This window comes from Poecile atricapillus, chromosome 1 (genome assembly GCF_030490865.1).
Source record: "Poecile atricapillus isolate bPoeAtr1 chromosome 1, bPoeAtr1.hap1, whole genome shotgun sequence".
Lineage (NCBI taxonomy): Eukaryota > Metazoa > Chordata > Aves > Passeriformes > Paridae > Poecile > Poecile atricapillus.
The window spans coordinates 156,688,374-156,706,786 of NC_081249.1; the positions used below are offsets into that span (position 1 = coordinate 156,688,374).

General features: G+C 37.7%; 1 protein-coding gene across 4 annotated transcripts; it reads right to left on the reverse strand.

The window, feature by feature from the left end:
• Positions 1-1,879: 1,879 nt before the first annotated feature.
• Positions 1,880-18,051, reverse strand: MBIP (MAP3K12 binding inhibitory protein 1). Of its 4 annotated transcripts, none has more exons than XM_058862383.1 (10): positions 17,888-18,051; positions 13,482-13,601; positions 12,600-12,707; positions 11,594-11,806; positions 11,392-11,488; positions 9,851-9,916; positions 7,965-8,117; positions 5,295-5,392; positions 3,953-3,991; positions 1,880-2,811 (listed from the first exon to the last, which is right to left on the reverse strand). In XM_058862383.1, exons 1-10 carry the CDS (start codon positions 18,008-18,010, stop codon positions 2,704-2,706), a joined length of 1,125 nt encoding a protein of 374 aa, XP_058718366.1. In that variant the 5' UTR covers positions 18,011-18,051; the 3' UTR covers positions 1,880-2,703. The 4 variants fall into 4 exon arrangements, with proteins under 4 accessions (XP_058718366.1, XP_058718358.1, XP_058718382.1 ...); XM_058862375.1 differs by having other exon boundaries at positions 1,880-2,814; XM_058862399.1 differs by lacking the exon at positions 12,600-12,707.
• Between the last annotated feature and the right edge of the window lie 362 nt (positions 18,052-18,413).

Below are 18,413 nucleotides of genomic sequence, written 5' to 3' on the forward strand. Positions count from 1 at the left end.
TCCTGCCTTTCAAACAGGGACTTGTTTCCAATCCCTCCTGTCTTTTAGGTCCCCTCCTTCTGCCTGATGGCAAGAGGCTCAGGGTTCTTCTGACTCCTGCTAAGCTTCTATCTGCTGCATTTCCCTCAAGGATGGAAGGGTGTGACTCCACCAGTCTATTTCTCTGAAGTTTGCCTGTGCAAGAACATAAGTGCTTTTGTACTTCTGTACTTTTGTACACCTCTACTTGGCTGCAACATGGAAGGAATGTCTACTGTATAGCAACAGGCTCATCTATCTGCAGAAACAGTCCTGACAGTGGAATTTAGTTGAGAAGGTAAAACCCAAGGAGACAAAAGGCAAGGAAGGATAAACTGGTAAGACCAGTAGCAGTGAACCAGAGAGGAGCAGCCTGTTCCTCTATGTCTCTTTGCATAAAGTCATACAGCAGAGGAAGGGAAACTTCCAACAGCCTGGCAAACCTCTGAAATATGCAAGCTTGTTTAACATTCAGCTCAGAGCAGAGAATATCTTGCCCCTGAATTTTTACAGTATAGGCACATTGACATTAAGCATTCAAGAAAGTAAGAACTTGAAACCAAAAAATGGCAAAAGACTAGGAACAAAGATGAATGCCACATGACTTTTATCAAGTTTTTCTGTCACATGCATTTGATAGATTATATAGGGTTAATAAATTACCATCCAGAGTACATCTGCTGTTGTTTCCTTAGCTATTCATTATGTTTTTAACACTTAACTGCTACCTTACTGCCATCTTAAGAAAGAGGAGAGTTACAAAGCAAGAGATCGTTCCAGTAGCTAGTAATTCACTACAGAAAAAGCCAGTTTGAAACAGCTAATGTGGTCTTTTATCAGTAACCAGTATCTCGTGAGGAAATCAGAAGTTTGCAATTCATTTCAAGAACTGACCCCTGATGAGGATTGTAGGCTTTTTTCCTATGTATATATACATATGCGCTTGTCCTAATGTAAACCAACAACACAGAATTTTAATACTAGACAAATATTTCAGGCCTAGGATCTGCAAAGTAGTATTTTCTAGGGCTTCACTCCAGAATTTTCCAAAGGAAATGACATACTGCAGAAATACCTCTACAGCAAATGCACCACGTGCTACCAGTATTACAACACACATGAGTGGAGGCTACTGCATTATAAAAGCTAAATACCTTCAGGCATTCCTCCTGGCCCTGTAACAGCCACCTCCTACCACTCTTTCAAGTACTGCTTGAAGTGTGTGGTGTGGCAACTATACCCACATTGTACTCTTTCAAGCTCTGGCTCCCCTGCCAGAGGGCCAAAAAAAGAAGTAAAGCTTATCTACTTGAAGTAAGAAAGTTGCACCTCACTGTGCTGCTTCACCAAAACATCCCTCATAAAATACTGTAATAGGATGTTCAACAATGGCAAAATAACAAAAGTTGTCTCTGTAGGAGACTGTACTGATATGTAACACACATGACAATCTTCCAACTGTACCAGTACCTCTGTGTATCCACTGTTGTATCCGAGATATCCTTCCTTCCTGGAAGGAGCACCTTAGAGGTTACTAGCATACTTTATCCTTCCTGAAGCCCAAGACAAGAGCTCAAGTAGCTTTCTCTCCCGTCTCCACTGGTTCACCTCCAGAGAAACATGAGCTGCAGTTGCTATAACAAATGTTGTTCTGGATAAAAAGACAAGGTCACAGAAAACACCTATTCTTCCAAAGGCTGTGTCAAGTCAGTACTGTTCATATCACCTGTCACAGAAACTGATACAGGGACATCAAAAATATGACAGCTGTCAGCAGAGCAGTTTACGTAAAACTCCCTCTGTAACAGCCACTTTTCTTTTAAACTGAAATAATGACAGACAGTAAATAAAAGAATTTGTATAAATAGAAAACAGTTTATTAAAAAACAAACAAAACCAAACAAAAAGTCACGACACAATCTCTCTTCACTGTCTGGCCAAAGATCTGACTTTAAGCTAACATTCATGCTTCAAAAGTCATGTAAGCATGCACATGGAATGGAAGTTGGTGCCTTGCTGGCATGCTCCTCAAATTCTCCTGTGGGATGGTTTTTAGAATACACTGTGAAAAGGTTATGAAATCTGAATTTCCACAAGACACTGAAAGTGAAGAACAGTTGTTTTTATTTACACATATAGGATTTCCATAAATACCTGTCACACAAAAATGCAATTTGCTGCATTTCTAACAGCTGTAAAAACAGTGATAAATACAGAAAAAGACCCACAGGTAAGCATGCCTACTGCAAGGTTTTGGTAATTTTTTTCCCCAAGTCAGTTTATTTCTGAGGAAGTATTTAATTTAATTTCACAGGTGTATGCAAACTACTTACATGAACAGCATCCAAAAGATAGTCCTTTTGAATACTTAATCACCAAGAATTGCTTGTGAGATGTAGCTTTTGTATGCAGGTTAAGACTTTTCAAATACTAACAATGCTGCAGTCCTCCTTTATAACAGAAGGGAACAGATTATTATTATTATTCCTGAAACATTCTTCATTTTAAAGTAACTATTTCATTAATAAAGCTGCTTTTAAACAAGTTAGTCTGAAAGCTTTCAAGATCATCCAAAAGGAGCTTATGTGCAATTCTTTGTCTTCATTGCTAGTCCTGTCTGATGAACACTACTCAGATCTATGGTTCAGGTATGTGTAAATCATGATGAGGATTCTGAAAACACTTTTATCGAAGAAACTGCTCAGCCTCCTTGGACTTGCTTTCTTTTGTTTTCCTCAGCAATGCCTGTTTTATAGCATTGATCTTTTCATCAAGTTCAGCCAGTGAATAGCTCTGCTAAAAGAACAAAATAAAAATCACAATCATTTACATCTCATAATTGCTAGAGAAGTGGCTTACCACTTGATACTTGAGGTCAATGCATATTGCACTAAGTGACAGAACTACTTCTGCAGAATTGTCTGAATCTAGTCTTTGCCTATTTGAATTTGAAGGAAAAAGAATGTAAACTTGCAAGAAAGACAGTCCTAATCATGGATCAATATATTCATGCTACTTCTATTAGATGCTTGTTTAATCTGCTCATAAAAGAACCCAAGAAATCCCTTCATGTTAAAACACTGGATGAGACTACCTAGATTTTGCAGAACTTGGGTTTACAGCTAAAGGTGTTTTTTTTCCTACTGCCCAACATCAAGTTCCTCTGTGCCACTTGACCTGACAATTTTTTTTATGTCGTCTTACACAAGCGGGTCATCATTCTTTTTATAAAAATATTTCACTCTACGCAGGTCATTTTTTTTCCTAAATAAGCCTACTTTCTCAAGTCCCAGACGACCCATATCCCATTCTAAGCATTCTCGCCTGTCCATCTGTCTCCAAGGGTGATAGCTAGGAGCAGACAAGGTTCCAGCCATAGTCCCACCTGCACCAATGATAACTTCTCTCTTGTGGCCTAAGAGGTACATGGTAAATGCAATCCCTTATGTAAAGGTGTTGTGAAAATGGCAAGTCTTACTGACAGGTTAATATCTGCTATAATGTTGGGTCCTTCTGCAAATCTTCTGCCAAGCCAGCCCTTCTACTTTTGTATTTTCATAAACCAATAAAGCAAATTGAAAGAAAAAAATTTGAATCAACAAAAACCACTAAGCCACAAAAGAACCCCAGAAGACATTAATAGAGGGCTGATCAGAATACAGAAATTGCCTGCTACTCTCAGCTTGATTAACAGCATTACACATTTGTTTTATTCTGTCATCCTCCTAACTGGTGAAAACCCTAGTATATATTCTTAGAAAACTCATTTCATTGTAACCTCCATTAGCTTTCTGTCTCCTTCCCTCTCTTTGGCAGCAAGCTATCCAATACTGATGCTGCTACTTCTCAGAACTTACATACTTGCTTCAAAGAACTTCTCCATACTTTCCACTCAAAACTAAACTTAAGAAAAACAAGAGTTAATAGCACTTACATGGGGAGATTGAACCTTTCGCCTCTTGCCAGAACAGCTCTGAAGAAAAGACAATCAAAACAGACTTAATGTTGCACTGACAGAAGATCACAAATAATTCTGTAACAACATTGTCAAGAGTCTTTAAAGTATAGAAAAAACACTGCCATTCCATGGATTAAAGAAATCTTTTTTCTAATTAAGTACTTTGGATCATGAGAAATACTACTGGAGAGCAGTCAGAAGCTGTTGAAGCTTCCCCATACTTGGCAGTCAACAACTATCAATTTAACTGAAGCTTCCTTCAGACAGAATCGAGCTTTTGAAACTGTCAATATTTTTGTCCCTAAAATTTGCCTATATCCACACCAGTATTTATGCAAAACTTTGGATAAAATGTGCTAATTACTGTGCAACACTACTATTGCCACCATCACAATTTTTTCCCTGATCCTCATTCTAGAGATCTTAAAGCATTTTCAATAGAAATTTCAGCTTATGATAGTGTAACTGTTTTAACTTCTGGTTTTCAGCCATTCGAAGGAATAGCCTCACAAATAAAGAACTTTACTGATCTCCAACACAAATTAAAAAATTAAACAAAATGCATACTATTGCTATTGATCTTTATTAATTGACTCTTCTTTGGCTGGTCTCAAGGGAGAAGATGCAAATTAAAATGCAATCAACAGTAAAAGAAACATTCTTACTGTTACATGAAGAAAGAAGAGCAAGATAACAGACAAGAAATTTCTACAGTCAAACAAAGCTTAATGTAGTAAAAACTAATGTTCTCTTTGTCCTAATACCCTTTGGTGAGTGAAGGTTAAGGTGTACTATTCAGAGAGAGAGAACTATTCCTGAAAACCAGAAATAAAGAAAACTAAATCACAGAATCACATGAAGCAATTTTTAAACAGTTTACTCTCTCATCCTTTTGGAAGTTATTCATGTATTGTTAGCAATCAGATCATGTACAGAAGCCTGAATGATTTCAGCTGTTTTAAGCCATTAATGATTTGTATCAAAAATCAAAACTTCAGTCAATTTTCTTGACATAAGAAGCACTTCAGATTTCAAGGCAAGGGGGAGAAATACAACCTCTTTGACACATTTCTTACAAATTAGTTAAGCTTGGGTGGCAGCAATTTTTTCCCCAACAGATACTTTCTTCTTTTGAGTAAGAAATTAGTTAAATATGAACTTGATTGGATGGTCTACATGTAATATAACCATTACACCAAGCCAGAGTTGTTTATTAAGTGTCTGCTCTCTAAGTTTTTCTCTGAATTTCATCGAAGATTCAAGCACAAAAGGCACAAACACACTTAGATATGCCGAAAGAAGGTAAAAAATTTCTTACTACAGATTGAAAATATTCAGGAGACAGTCCTTCCAGCTCAAGGATTTTATCTTCAAGCTTCTTAATTCTCTGATAAATGTCTCTTGGAACTGGACCACCTAAATACATCAGTAGTAATGCAAAGAAATCAGGAAGAGTGCTTGAATAACTTATTTAACTAAAGATTGAAAGTTTGACATTTGAATTCTTCAAGATTAGCTATCAACCAGTAGCTGAACAAAATAAATGGATGGAATAATATAAAGGAAGGATAATTAATATGATCCAGGGTAAAACCTGATTGATAAGCCAGTGCAGTCAATGAAAGCAGTAAGACAACTCCATGTGGTAGGCTGTCTGTCTGTCAAGGTCCCTGAAACAACTAATGATGACTCTTACAATACATTGGTCATATGTGAAATGTTGCCACTTCAAAGCTGACACCAGCATTAGGAGAGAACAGATGAGATGGCAGACCACACATTAATTCAGCTTTGATATCTAAGATAGGTTTCTCTCAGAACAATCTCCACTGAGCATCAGAGGTTAGAGGACAAGTATGAGTTGTGCTTGACAAAGAATACAGCATTTGCCTGACCATAGATGGGAGAACAGGAGTGGGGAATGTGTGTATTGAATTGAATAACAGAGGACTGGGAAAAAAAAATTAAAAAAATGACCAAACAAACAAAAAAGCCCCAAGCTCACCCAAGAACCACCCCAACCAAAAACCCCACAACAAAACCCACTCACACCACAAAAGCAATAACACCAAAAAAATCCCACCTCAACCCGTTTGCTGTTTTCATCTATACTATAGAAGCTTGGGCATGTTTCCCCATGTAAAAATAGAACTGATCAAAAGATCAGCCTTAGCAAGCATCTTATTTGCATTCCATAGTATTTTATAATTAAATAACTATATAAAATAACTGTTTATCACAAATAAGTACTGGCTATTCTAATTAAAATGATAGTCTGGGTCTGAACTGCATTGACAACCAAGGCCATAGCAAGCTTTTACTTTTTGAAACTCATTTCCTATTATTTCTGGGTCTGTTAGACAAGACAGCTCTATTCCACAAACGACCAAAATAAGCACTAATGTGGGGTTTGGGTTTTTTGGTTTTCTTTCTTTTGCCATTCATCTATTTTGTCTCTTCAAAGAAGCAATGATGCAGGTAGTTTTCACTCCTTCAGTTCTGTTCTAAACACTCAGCAGCTACTAATTAAATTGGCTAACCTATCACTCTTAATATTGCTTTCTCTTAATGTAAAGGGAAAAGAGCAGTACTAACACTAGAAGCTGTTCTGAAAAGCAGCCAGTGAGTCAAGATTAACTCTTTCTGTTGCTGGAAGCAAAAACTCATGGAACAAGTAGCTGAGGTATGTTACCTGTTCAGATGAGTATTTTTTTGCACAGCTGCTGGGGTATGCATCAAATAATATTGAGACATTCCCCATGAATGCTGATTTGAACAGGAGCTGAGCTGGTGTTGCATGTTTCCATCTTCTTAACCTATACTATAGTTTAGTTTAGCTGATCCATTCCTTCAAACAAAATTCAATTACCTTTTACAGGCACAACCTGGAAGCAAGGATCCCTCCTTAGCTACCTCCAACTGTTGTGCCTGATATGCATAAATTCCAAAGCTACACACTGTAACCCTAATGCTGGCCAGCCACTTCCAAATTCTATTTCCATGCACAAAAGCCAGCTTATTTTTGAGACACCTATAGAGCTATGCATCAAGTTCTAACTGCTGCCTCAAGAGTATCTATGCATATCTTACTCTCCCCTTGCTGCCAGAGAACTTTAATCCACTATGCAGTCACAGGAATCTAGCAAACTAGTCAACATTTCAAATATTTTTAAGATAATGGATTGGCATCTATTCAGCATTCAGAAGACAAAAAAAAAATCAAGTGTGCCCACAGTGTCATGTGTAGAAAATTCACTTTACTAGATGGAGATTTGGCTTCTGTTTTGAAAATCATTTTCAAGAAAAAGCCTAATTCCTCCTTGATAAGAGCATCATTGTGCCTCAGTGCCATATTATGGAAAACAGGGTCTGGGGTGAGGAAAGAAACTACCTAAAAAACATCAGTAGCCTGATGGCTATGGCATTTATTTTAGAGAAAGAAATGGACTCATGTTTGCAGGCCTAAAGAGAAACAGTGACAACAAGCTTACCACATTCTGGGAAATAAGCTTTATGCCTAAATGTATTTCAGGAAACACCCATCTTTAGGAAAAGATTTCAGGTCATCCTTTGTGTTGATTCTACCACCAGCCCACACGTTGTCCATGAAGCAGCCCTTAGTCCTAAACTCAGCTTTTCCTGTTCAGCGGGTCAAGGCAGGACTCCAGTAGCTATTGAGAACCCAAATCTCCAGATATTCCATATTATTTTAAATCCTGTTCTGATATGCCTTTCTCTTATTGCCGCTACAGAAAGTGTACAAGTGTACTAACTCAGCATCTCAAATTGGGCATAAACCTGGGTTCCATTTTGGGCATAAAACCCTAAACACTAGATCACTGTACTTGGGGTGAACTAAACCCTCCAGTGGATCCATCCACTTTTTTTACAGCATCAGTTTTTATGGACTTGCCCAGTTTCACCACAGTAATTGTAACTACAGTATAAAACTACACACCAATGTCAAAATTTAAAACATCATACAAACCTGTTTGTAACCGTAAGTGTGCCTCAATGTTTTGCAATCTCTCCTCGACAGCTTGGTTTCCACAATCATGCATGGGTACACTGGCTTTGTGACTGGACCCATGCGTTCCTTCAGATCTGGTCTGAGGTCCATATGTATTTACTACCCTAGAAACTAGATACAGAGAAAATAAATTTCAAATATATGCACATGAAACACAAAGCAGATCTAACTAAAAAATCAAAATATTGAAGCATGAAAAGCTGTGTTAAATCAGTTTTACAAAAGTCTTGCATGTGAAGGGTTCCACACATTGAGATCAAAAGTTCAAGTAAAAGCATTTTCTTATTTTTTTGCATGAGTAACTAAAGCTAACATAACCATTGGATTTTATATATGCTAAGTAAAAGAATTAGTCATACAGTCATGTAGAATGGCAGTGTCAAGAATTTGTCATCAGCTGCTGATAAACAGCAGAAACATTGATATCTATATCAGCAGTTGTACATGTGAGCTTTTATGAATGCAAAGTAAAGGCCAGACCTAATATTACAGGAAGTATCATAAATACATGAAGATGAAGGGAGGTACACAACTGAAAGAACCAATACAAAGGAAGTTCACTTCTAATTTTTGTCATTTGGGTAAAAGCTTTAGTGACTCTTCAGCTGCATCTGGGACTGTCTTTTACCCATGCTGAGCCATGTCTTCATCAGATTTGCTCACTTCTCATTAAATCAGAGTAATTCCTTAAGTAATTCCTTAAGTAATTACTTAAGTAATTCCTCCTCACAGAACTACTGCAGTGTACTGCAGATTTAAAGACTATACTGGCCAGATGCTGAAGCGTGCGCGCACACACACACACACACACACACACACACACACACACACACACACACACACACACACACCATCCTACTTAATACTTCATGAAGGCCACATGCCACATTCTTGCTTTAATTTATGCTGGTTTTACTTCCAATTCCTTTCCAAGTGTTTTTCACATTTCAGTTATGAACTGTTCCTTGAAGTGCAAATTTCCCTTTTTTCCTGTATTATGCTGCCATCCAACCAACAAATTAACACTCACTTTAAAACAGTGACTATTGAAAGAGGTTCTTTGTGAAAAATTCTAAAATCAAACTCATTTCCCCATTTCCTTCTCAGCTCACTATACCCTTCAATAGTTTTTACTTTGTTTTACAGTATTATTATGAATTATAGAACTCAAAATATTTGATTTCTAGGACCAACATCAAGCAGATAACTGAATATTGCCACTCTCAAAAATGCAGAAGAGGGTTACTTCCATTCTCATTTTGGGTATCTTGTTTGTTTGTCAAGAAGGGTAACTTGCGTACACCTAGAGAGCAGCAGATGAACAACCCGTATTTTATACACAACTTCTGTTAGACATAATTTTTATATTATTAATTCCTTTCCAAAAAACAATGCAGTGAAAAACTCATTCTCCAGCTTGTCACTTCTTATAAATCTGTCTTAGAACTTCCACTGTCCTAAAATACACTTACACCAACTAATGAAAAATAGAAGATAATCCTATTCAATCTCAATTCCTTATTGATGGCGTCACCTTAGAAGAAAAACTAAGTATTGTTCAGCCTCTTTGTCCTGCTTTATCTTTTTCACATTTCCTTTCCGACAATGAAAATAGGCTACTTTGTTTCAGTCTTTAGTGCCTAAACATTAATTTACTGAAGCAGTTAAGGGATTTAAAACCTTGAAGACATAAATGAAGACGTAAAAGTATTCACTGGAGTCAAAAATCAATATGTTAAGTTTGCATTTTTGAGCATTCTATAAAAAGTTTTGATATCAAAAACTTATCAGTGCTGTTATATCTATATCTGGACACTTAAATGGGTATTAAAAGAGTTGCTTACCCTTTATATGACTTTTAAATCCAGGATAGGGTGTGAAAATTGCATCTGTTCTGGCACAGCTATTTTCTAAATAAATAATGATATAACAAGTGAGGTCCAAATTATATATTTGTAATTGAAAATATTCTAACCACTCTCAGCTTTGATGCTTTAAATAAATCTAATTAAAATGCTTCAAACAATAAAAAAAAAACCCAGAAATACTTGTAAACACTTGCCCATTAATAGTTTCACACACTCGCATGGACCTACTGCTCTTAATTGGATAAGTCACTTATATAAGTATAGGCACACGTGTACATAGAAGTTTACTGGATCAGGACCAAATGTATCTGGTTCTTACTTCTCACTGCATTTCTCTGGAACTTATGTCCTTCTTCATGTACAGAAGCCTTTTTCCTACTTACCACTGTTATTCTGGTTTTATTCCTTTTCTGAAACTCTCCTATTTTTCCACTGATCCAGTTTACTCATCAGCATTCTTTCCTAAACTTTTCTGCATTTATTCTGATCCATGTGACTTCTTTCATTTGCTTAACCATAAAAACCTATAGTATAGACAACCTTAATTTATTCTAATGTTTATATTTTAATCTCTGTTCATTACACCAAAGCTTTACACGTATTTTATTATGCCTGAACAATGTGACAGGTCTTATTATCAATTTTTCTGTACATAATTAACAATTTTGGGAAACAGTATTTCACTATCTAGCATATTCTACTAAACCTCAGATGTCCTTTGCATTCCAACTAACATTCAAGCAGTCAAACTCTCTAAGAAGCTTACTGAACAATAAGCTTTGATCTCTAAGAGCTTAAGTACCTCATAGAGACAATGCACATGTGGGTTCACAGGTACTTAGAAAATATCTCTGTGCTACTTACAGTTTTATATACATAAAACTGTCTTAACTTCAAAGATGCATTTGGCTACAGTTACTGATCCTGTAAATGGGATCCAGTCTGCCAGATGGATTTAAGATTGGTTACAGATACAGCCAATTGTACTACAATGTGAACAATGTTAAAAAGAGAGTAGCTAGTAATTTAAATTCATTGTAAAAAATACTACTTTGTAATTTAACTAGCACTAAATTAACTTCAATTTAAATACGCAATTCATAAGACATTTCTGAATCGCAATTCCATTTACTTTGGAGGAACATCTAGTTGAGACACTGGGAACAAAAGCTACAAAATCATCTGATCTAAGATAGCAGTTCTTCAGATTTACACAATAATAGATATAATCTTTCTGTATGGGATGCATTAAACATTGTCATCCAGTGACTACTCAATTTATTTTTCCATCTGACATCTGCAGTGCACATGCAAGTTTTAAATTTTTAAATTTAATTTTAAAACAAAGTTACTCTTAAAAAAAAAGTTCCATCTTAAATACAGATTAGTGCTTTTGAAAAATAAAAAGAACAAAAAAAACCCCACAAAACAACAACAAAGAAAACAAGCAAGAAAAAACAAACAAACCCCACACAACTTAAACTGGTATGAAGATTAAAGTCTGGCTAGCCAGTTACCTTGATTACAATCAATAACATTGCAAAATTCCCTGACATTATTCTCATTGATCTCAGCTTGCTTCCTCTCGATGAAGGCTGATATCCTCCTGTCAATCTGCAGGTAAATAAACATGATGGCATATATCTCTTTCATTCTTTAAATTTAAAATTTAGAAAGGTCTTTTATTTTTCTGTTTTTAAACTCACATAAATCACTTACTTCTGCTTTTCCAGCTTTTATTTGGACCACTTCTGGATCAAAATTAAAATGAGCATCCTTCAGATCTCTCAAGTCATAACTTCCATATTTTTCTTCAGTCTGACTGTTACCATCATAAACATCTAAACATGTTCGGCTTTCTGTTTTACCTGCAGGTTCAACTTGGCCTATATTTTCCTCTTTGATCAATGACTGGAGTTTTTCTAAGAGAGGCTGAACAAAGAAAACAGTGTATTAGGGTTAAAAAAATAAAAGTCTAAAAGTCCCAAAGCCAAGAAGACAAGTACTATTACAATTTCCAAACCAAAACAGTGGAAATAATTTTGGGAATTACAACATAATAAGATTAAAAAGAAGTTCCAAATATTGCATACACCACGATTCTGACCTTTTTGACCCGTGTCTTTTAGAGGTTTGTAGAGGAAAACTCCCAAATTTCTGTAAAAAATCTGCCCATACTCCCATGTTACTAGCTAAATCAAAGCTTCAATCACTGGCATCAATGCCACTTAATTAACATGTCATTCAAATGCTCACTCAGAACAGTAAGGCTTAGTATTTTTCCTCCTTAACATGAAATCCAGTGCTCTTACACTGTAAAGCCTTTACTTTATCACATCAGCACTATATTCTCCACTTGAAACTGTAGTTGTCCAAGTGAATGAGAGAACACAGACATGAAATTTGTAGGCATTACCATGAACACATGCTTTGCTTGACACGGTTGATTATCTGCTTAGGTCATGAATTAAATGAGAAAAGGCACTGACTTTTGTGGCAGGAAAAATGCTTATTTTACTGCAATAACTCTTACGTACATATAACATCAAAACCTCAGTACACATATATGTTCTGGTCTCTTTTTAATTTCCATCAGTTTCATCTAGTCTGAATTTCACTGCTCATTTTCTCTCTGTAAATTATTTTAATTTTTTTAAAGACAACATGACATTTAGCAGTCAAATTTTCTGAAATGGAATCAAATTCCTACTTGCAGCATTCTTACATGTTGGAAACAAATTTTATTTGCTTTTATCTTGCATATTTTCTCTTTCTGCTCATCACACCAAAGATGTGTGGTGGATGTCTGGAAAACAAAGGGTCTTCTGTTTACCTACAAACAAGAAAATACAGAATCTTCCCTTTTCATCCTCTCAGTACTATGCACCTCAAATAATTAATTGACTAGCTGAAGCAAAAAAGTAGTATTCAAATCCCATCTTCTACATATGAACTCTCAAGGTCAAAACACTGCTCAGTTACCAGCTAATGAACTGCTCACCCTCCCTGCCATGCAACTAAATTACTTTTGGCAGGGTTGGAAAGTTTCAAATAGTTAAAAGAAATGACAGTAATGGTGACTGGCTACTTGGCAAGATGAGACATTAATGTCAAAGAAATTACTCTTTAAAAAAAAAAAAAAAAACCTACGCTGAAAATATATTTAATTGCAGTAAGACACTCCAGGATGTGTCATGCTGGGATAATGCCACTTCTTGAACCACTGAAAGCACTCTATGAGCCTCAAAACTCACCCAACGCATGGAATCATTATCATAGCATGACACACACCTGCCGTGTCTTATTGCTTAATTATAACCCACCATAGATGGAAATGTATCACATTTACAATGCAAGTCTAGAAATCAATGAGGCTGCATTTATTCAGCCTGCTCACCTACAGTGGCTATTCCCACCACTAATCTGAAAAATCTGTAAATGTAAGTACCTATGGAGCATAGTGGAATCCCAAGCATTTAACACTTTTGCATTCCTTTTTTGTTCAACACAGCAACGGATGATCAAAATTACTGGAATTTTACAGTTGAGATTACTTTTAGTTGTTGATCACTTTTGTCAAGTCAAATGTGTCCCATGAAATATTTACCTGTAAACACAAAATATGCTGCTGAAGTGCACTAAAGAGCAAGGCTGGCTGAAGTGCTGATGTGCTCTGAAGCTTGCTCCAATCGATTACAACTTTCACAATATCCTCTCCGAGATTAAGCTTCAACAGGGCAAAACAGACACAATAAAAAAATATATTTTCTGTATTAACATCAAAAAAGCATGCAAAACTTCTACAAAACAACAATTATGCTCAGTTTCATACAGACCCATTCCAATTTTAGATGAGAACATTAGAAAGATTTGATATTAATTATAGTCCAAGCAGCTATCATAGTCCCAAGTAAGCTAGTATTTGTAGAATATATTCTAAAACTAAAAATTCCTTACTCATCATACTTTCATTGTATTACTTTGGTCCTTGTCTTTATTTAATTAATTCTTGTATGAAAGGATATTGTTCATGTTAATTACTCATACGATCTCTTTTTTAATAGATACTAGAACTACCAATATGAAGAAACATGACCCAGGATAGCAGTCTCCTGTAAATTCACATATTTTGTTTCAAGACTGCAAGATTATCTATGCCCGCATGACCTATGTCTTGATGTAAGACCATGGCACATTTCTGATTTTTTACTGGATGCTAATACAAAGGAATTTTTATATTAAAATTAAGTGCATAAAAGTATGTATTTTTTTAATATCTCAATAGATTACATAGGAACACTATTAAACCAGTTTTCAAATCACACTATTTTCCTGTATATATGCATTCGTATTGAAATGAACAATTGCCACAGTCTATTCTCACTGCCAAGGAACTGCAATGTTTAACTCCCAAGACAATAAAGAAAAACACACATAATGAATTTGAAGTATTATTTAAAAGAAAGGTGTATCTTCTATAAGCTAAAAATACACTTTCTAATACAAAGATGATTGTCCATAAACTAATGAGCTAACACACTTTCACACATAATTTTGTCTTTTTTGTTACATTAAAGCTCTTCTCAAGATCTTAAAGAGATGATCCCTTTCATTTCCCAAAGCCAAGTAGTTTGTTCTCCAACGAAACATCCTGCGAGTGATACCCCAAATTCTAAATACAGGTAAAATTCTTGTTTGAAATCAAGAGGACCTACTGATATTCTGCTTGTAACACTGAAATCCCAATTCATATGCATATTTGTACATCTATTCCTCACTCCTTCCATTAAAAAAAAAGTGGGGGTGGAAACATTAAAAGGTACCTCAGGAAGATGACAAAAGTGACCTCTAACTCATGGTCTAAAGACATTTAACTTCTAACAGCATCAAATACTATAAACATGAACACAGAATGTGTATAAACATGTGTCCTGAGGCCACCACAAAGTGTATGAGCAAACACTGAGAACTGGACACAAGAATGCCTCCATCACTCTGAAGGCAAAGCTATGGATGATAAGCTTCCCATGCTGGTTTCAAATCCCAGCACTGACCATTGTGTGAAGAACTATAAGCCTGAAGCTTCCTTCTTTAGTAAAAGATTGTGCTAAATTCAGGATTAGTTCCCAAATTACATAGCAAAGTAGACAGTCTGACTAGATACATAAAGTATTTTAGGTAATTTTCATATAAATGATTATTCCTGTTTAGTACCTAAGCTAAGTACACAGGATGTAGGAAAAGTAATGTTCTAGGATATACTAGTCTTGAACAAGTTTCAAAATCAAGAATGTCTTTAGAATTTAGTAGGAATAAAATTTATTTTAGGAATTAAGCCACTGTGCATGTGATCATCTGATGCACATACTTCTGCACAAAGTTTCTAGAGTAATATCTCCTACATGCTATATTACAGTCTATTGACAGGGGTAAAAAAGGTGTAGATTAAGTCATTCAAATGAAACAAAATAGAAGTGCTACTGAAATTCCCTAATAAGCCTCTTTTTTCAAAAAGAATAAGCTGATATGTGCCTTCATATCATAATGGAAAACTCCTGTCCAGGTGGTTCAATGCACAAAAACCAACAGAACTTCTAACTTAGAATAATTTAGAGGCCAGTCATTTTTTTAACTCACAGACACTGCTTTTAAATAAAAGTAAAGAATAAACCCCGCCTGCATCAACAAAAGTTTCTAGTACAATAGAGTAAGTTCTCAGTCTCTCACATCCTATTGCTTATTAGAACTGTTGCAGATTTATAAATTCAGTGTTTTGATAACTTCAAAGCCTTTGTCTGATTGATTACAGCCTATTCAATTTACAGGATCATAAGTAATTTCAGCCCTTTGAAATTTGTTTTATGAAAACACTGGATATCACTTGAATCTTAAAGAACTTTTTAGGATCAGCTATATTGGTTTTAAGAGTTGTTATTCTCAGATGTCCTCCTGGCCATGTACTGCCATTGATTGCTCCAGTAAAAAAATTCCTGTGCTAGAAATATTGCTGGTTACAGCCCAATTTACTAGCATAAATCCAACTTAAACTACTATAATGAATCACAAACTGTGACCGCTAACAACTTGGCACATGCTCAGTCATCTCTATAAAAGGGAAATGGGGAATCAGTAGTTTCAGTCAAAAATGCAAGACAGTTTGCTAGAATCTACAAGGGGGTAAAACACAGCAGTTAAATCTGTCAGAACTCAAGCAGAGGCAGACAAGTGTGTAACTCAGCAACTGGAAAGGATCATAACTGAGTAATTAAAAGGACTTTCACAGCTAAGATGGAGCAACCAGATCCTTATCTAACCAGTACACTGGACAGTAAAATATGTCTGTCGTCATGGAAAGAAGACACTCCAAACACTAAAGAAGACAATTATACTCTGCACTATAGCTACTGTAATTCTATTGAGGGGATGTAGCAACTCTAAATGGCTCTCTCACTATTGTCTGTGCACACCCAGTTATTTTTAAAAATCACTAGGGCCTTTCCAGTAACATGCTAGTTGTAGAGGCAGCTCTGAAGAAAAAGCAAGCTGCTGAAGTCACAAGAGAAAAGTAAGCTTTTAATGTAGGTTTAGAAACATTTAATTAAACTTGTGATGAATACCCTAGTTAAAAGCTTAGGAAACTTTCTCCTTAGTCTGTATATTTCATAAATACAAGAACTCCAACATTTCTCTGATGTGTTCTGTCATTCATAGTGCTGTCCTCACAACTAGATAAACGGACAGTCAAGAGCTCTTCATTGATCACATTCAGAATTTTTACCAGGAATAATTATGGGGCCTTTAAACCTCAACAGATAGTTTTTATACCTTAGTAGTCCTACAAGTTAGCTGTGTCTGAACATCACACTGTTTAACACTGTACTCCTGTTCAAAAGCCAAAAAAGGCAGTTTTTAATAATTTTAGAGATAGGAAAACTGAGACTCTTAAGTGTGTGCCTGAATTATCAAGCCCTTAATTTTGATTGTCTTTTGTTTGAAAGCAGTGACAACTATTAGCATACTTGGAGGTGAGAAGCAAATATAATAGAGTTCTATACAGATGAGAGGTGAAATAATCTAAAAAATACCTTCAAATCAGCCAGCAGCTACTCCTAAACTGCTTCTGCATCTAAGAGCCCATTTCTGTACCAAACATACATTAAGTTACACTAGCTCCTGCAGATATTGTGTATCATCTGGCCTCAAACCTTCAAACTAATAATTCTTGAAATAAGAGTGTGCCTCTACTGCCTTCACGGAACTACATAAATGTTTCCATAGAGGAAAATTAATCTTCAAATTATTTATAGCAATAATTAAGTTATTACTAAAACCTTCTCCTGATAAGGGCCTTCCACCACTACTGCAGCTGTGTTATACAATTCACAGACATTACTAAACAAAAAGTAGGCGTTTCAACTTAAGTACCATAGAGAAGAGCACCTCTAAAAAGTCTGACCCTCAGATAAACTGTGTGTTTTGTAGCATATTATTACCAAGGCAGGGCTAACTTCAACCTCCTGATCATTTATCTTGATTTAATGCACCACAAGCTTTCAGTAACTTTTCAATTCAGAGAAATTAGTTAAGATACAGCAATTAAGCAAATTGCACTTTCCCATGGAAGAGATCATCCGTCAAACTACAAAGTGACACCCGACGTCCCGTTACTGTCAGGCAAAGGCCCGGTCCCGGCTGTGGGAGAGAAGCAGCAGCAGCAGCCACGCACCCTGGGGCTGCCCCGGCCGGAGGGAGAGGGGGAGGCAGGCGGCACCGCCACCCCAGCCAGAAGCCAGGCGCGAACAACCTCCACAAACGAGGCAGCTCCCTTGTTTGTGGCGGACTTATGTCCTCTCCAGCACCGTGCTCTATCCCTGGAGCCCACCAGGGTCACGCAGGCCGGGGAGAAGCAGCAGCTAGCCCTGCGCGGGCCCCCAGAGCGAGGTGATGTGAGGCGGGCAGGGCGCCCAGCCCAGCTCCGCCCAGAACCTCTCCCTCTGCCCGCCCCTCACTCACCTGCCCCACCAGCCCGGCCAGACAGCGCAGGGCGCTGCTCGCTACCTCGGAGGCAGCAGGGTCGACCTGCGGAGCGCGGGCGCCGGGCGGGAGCGGGCTGGGAGCCACCACCGCCGCCGCCATGACACCGGGCCGGGCCGCGCCGTCGCCCCGCGATGACGAACGCTTGGCTCTGGCCCCGCCCCACGCGCTGATGGACAGGAGCGGCAGCCAATGGCGGGGCTTCCCAGCACCGGCCCGGCCCGGGGACCGCGCTCCCGGGGTCTCTGTAGGGGCGCGCTCCCGAGGCCGCTGTAGGGGCGCGCTCCCGAGGCCGCTGTAGGGGCGCGCTCCCGGGGCCGCTGTAGGGGCGCGCTCCCGGGGCCGCTGTAGGGGCGCGCTCCCGGGGCCGCTGTAGGGGCGCGCTCCCGGGGCCGCTGTAGGGGCGCGCTCCCGGGGCCGCTGTAGGGGCGCGCTCCCGGGGCCGCTGTAGGGGCGCGCTCCCGGGGCCGCTGTAGGGGCGCGCTCCCGGGGCCGCTGTAGGGGC

Excerpts from the sequence above, each read along its gene's own strand:
- MBIP (XM_058862375.1), bottom strand. The coding sequence starts at position 18,010 with ATGGCGGCGGCGGTGGTGGCTCCCAGCCCGCTCCCGCCCGGCGCCCGC. Across the intron at positions 12,708-13,481 it reads AGCATATTTTGTGTTTACAG|GTAAACAGAAGACCCTTTGT; the intron begins GTAAATATTTCA and ends TCTTGTTTGTAG. Across the intron at positions 8,118-9,850 it reads ATTTAAAAGTCATATAAAGG|TTTCTAGGGTAGTAAATACA; the intron begins GTAAGCAACTCT and ends CTCTGTATCTAG.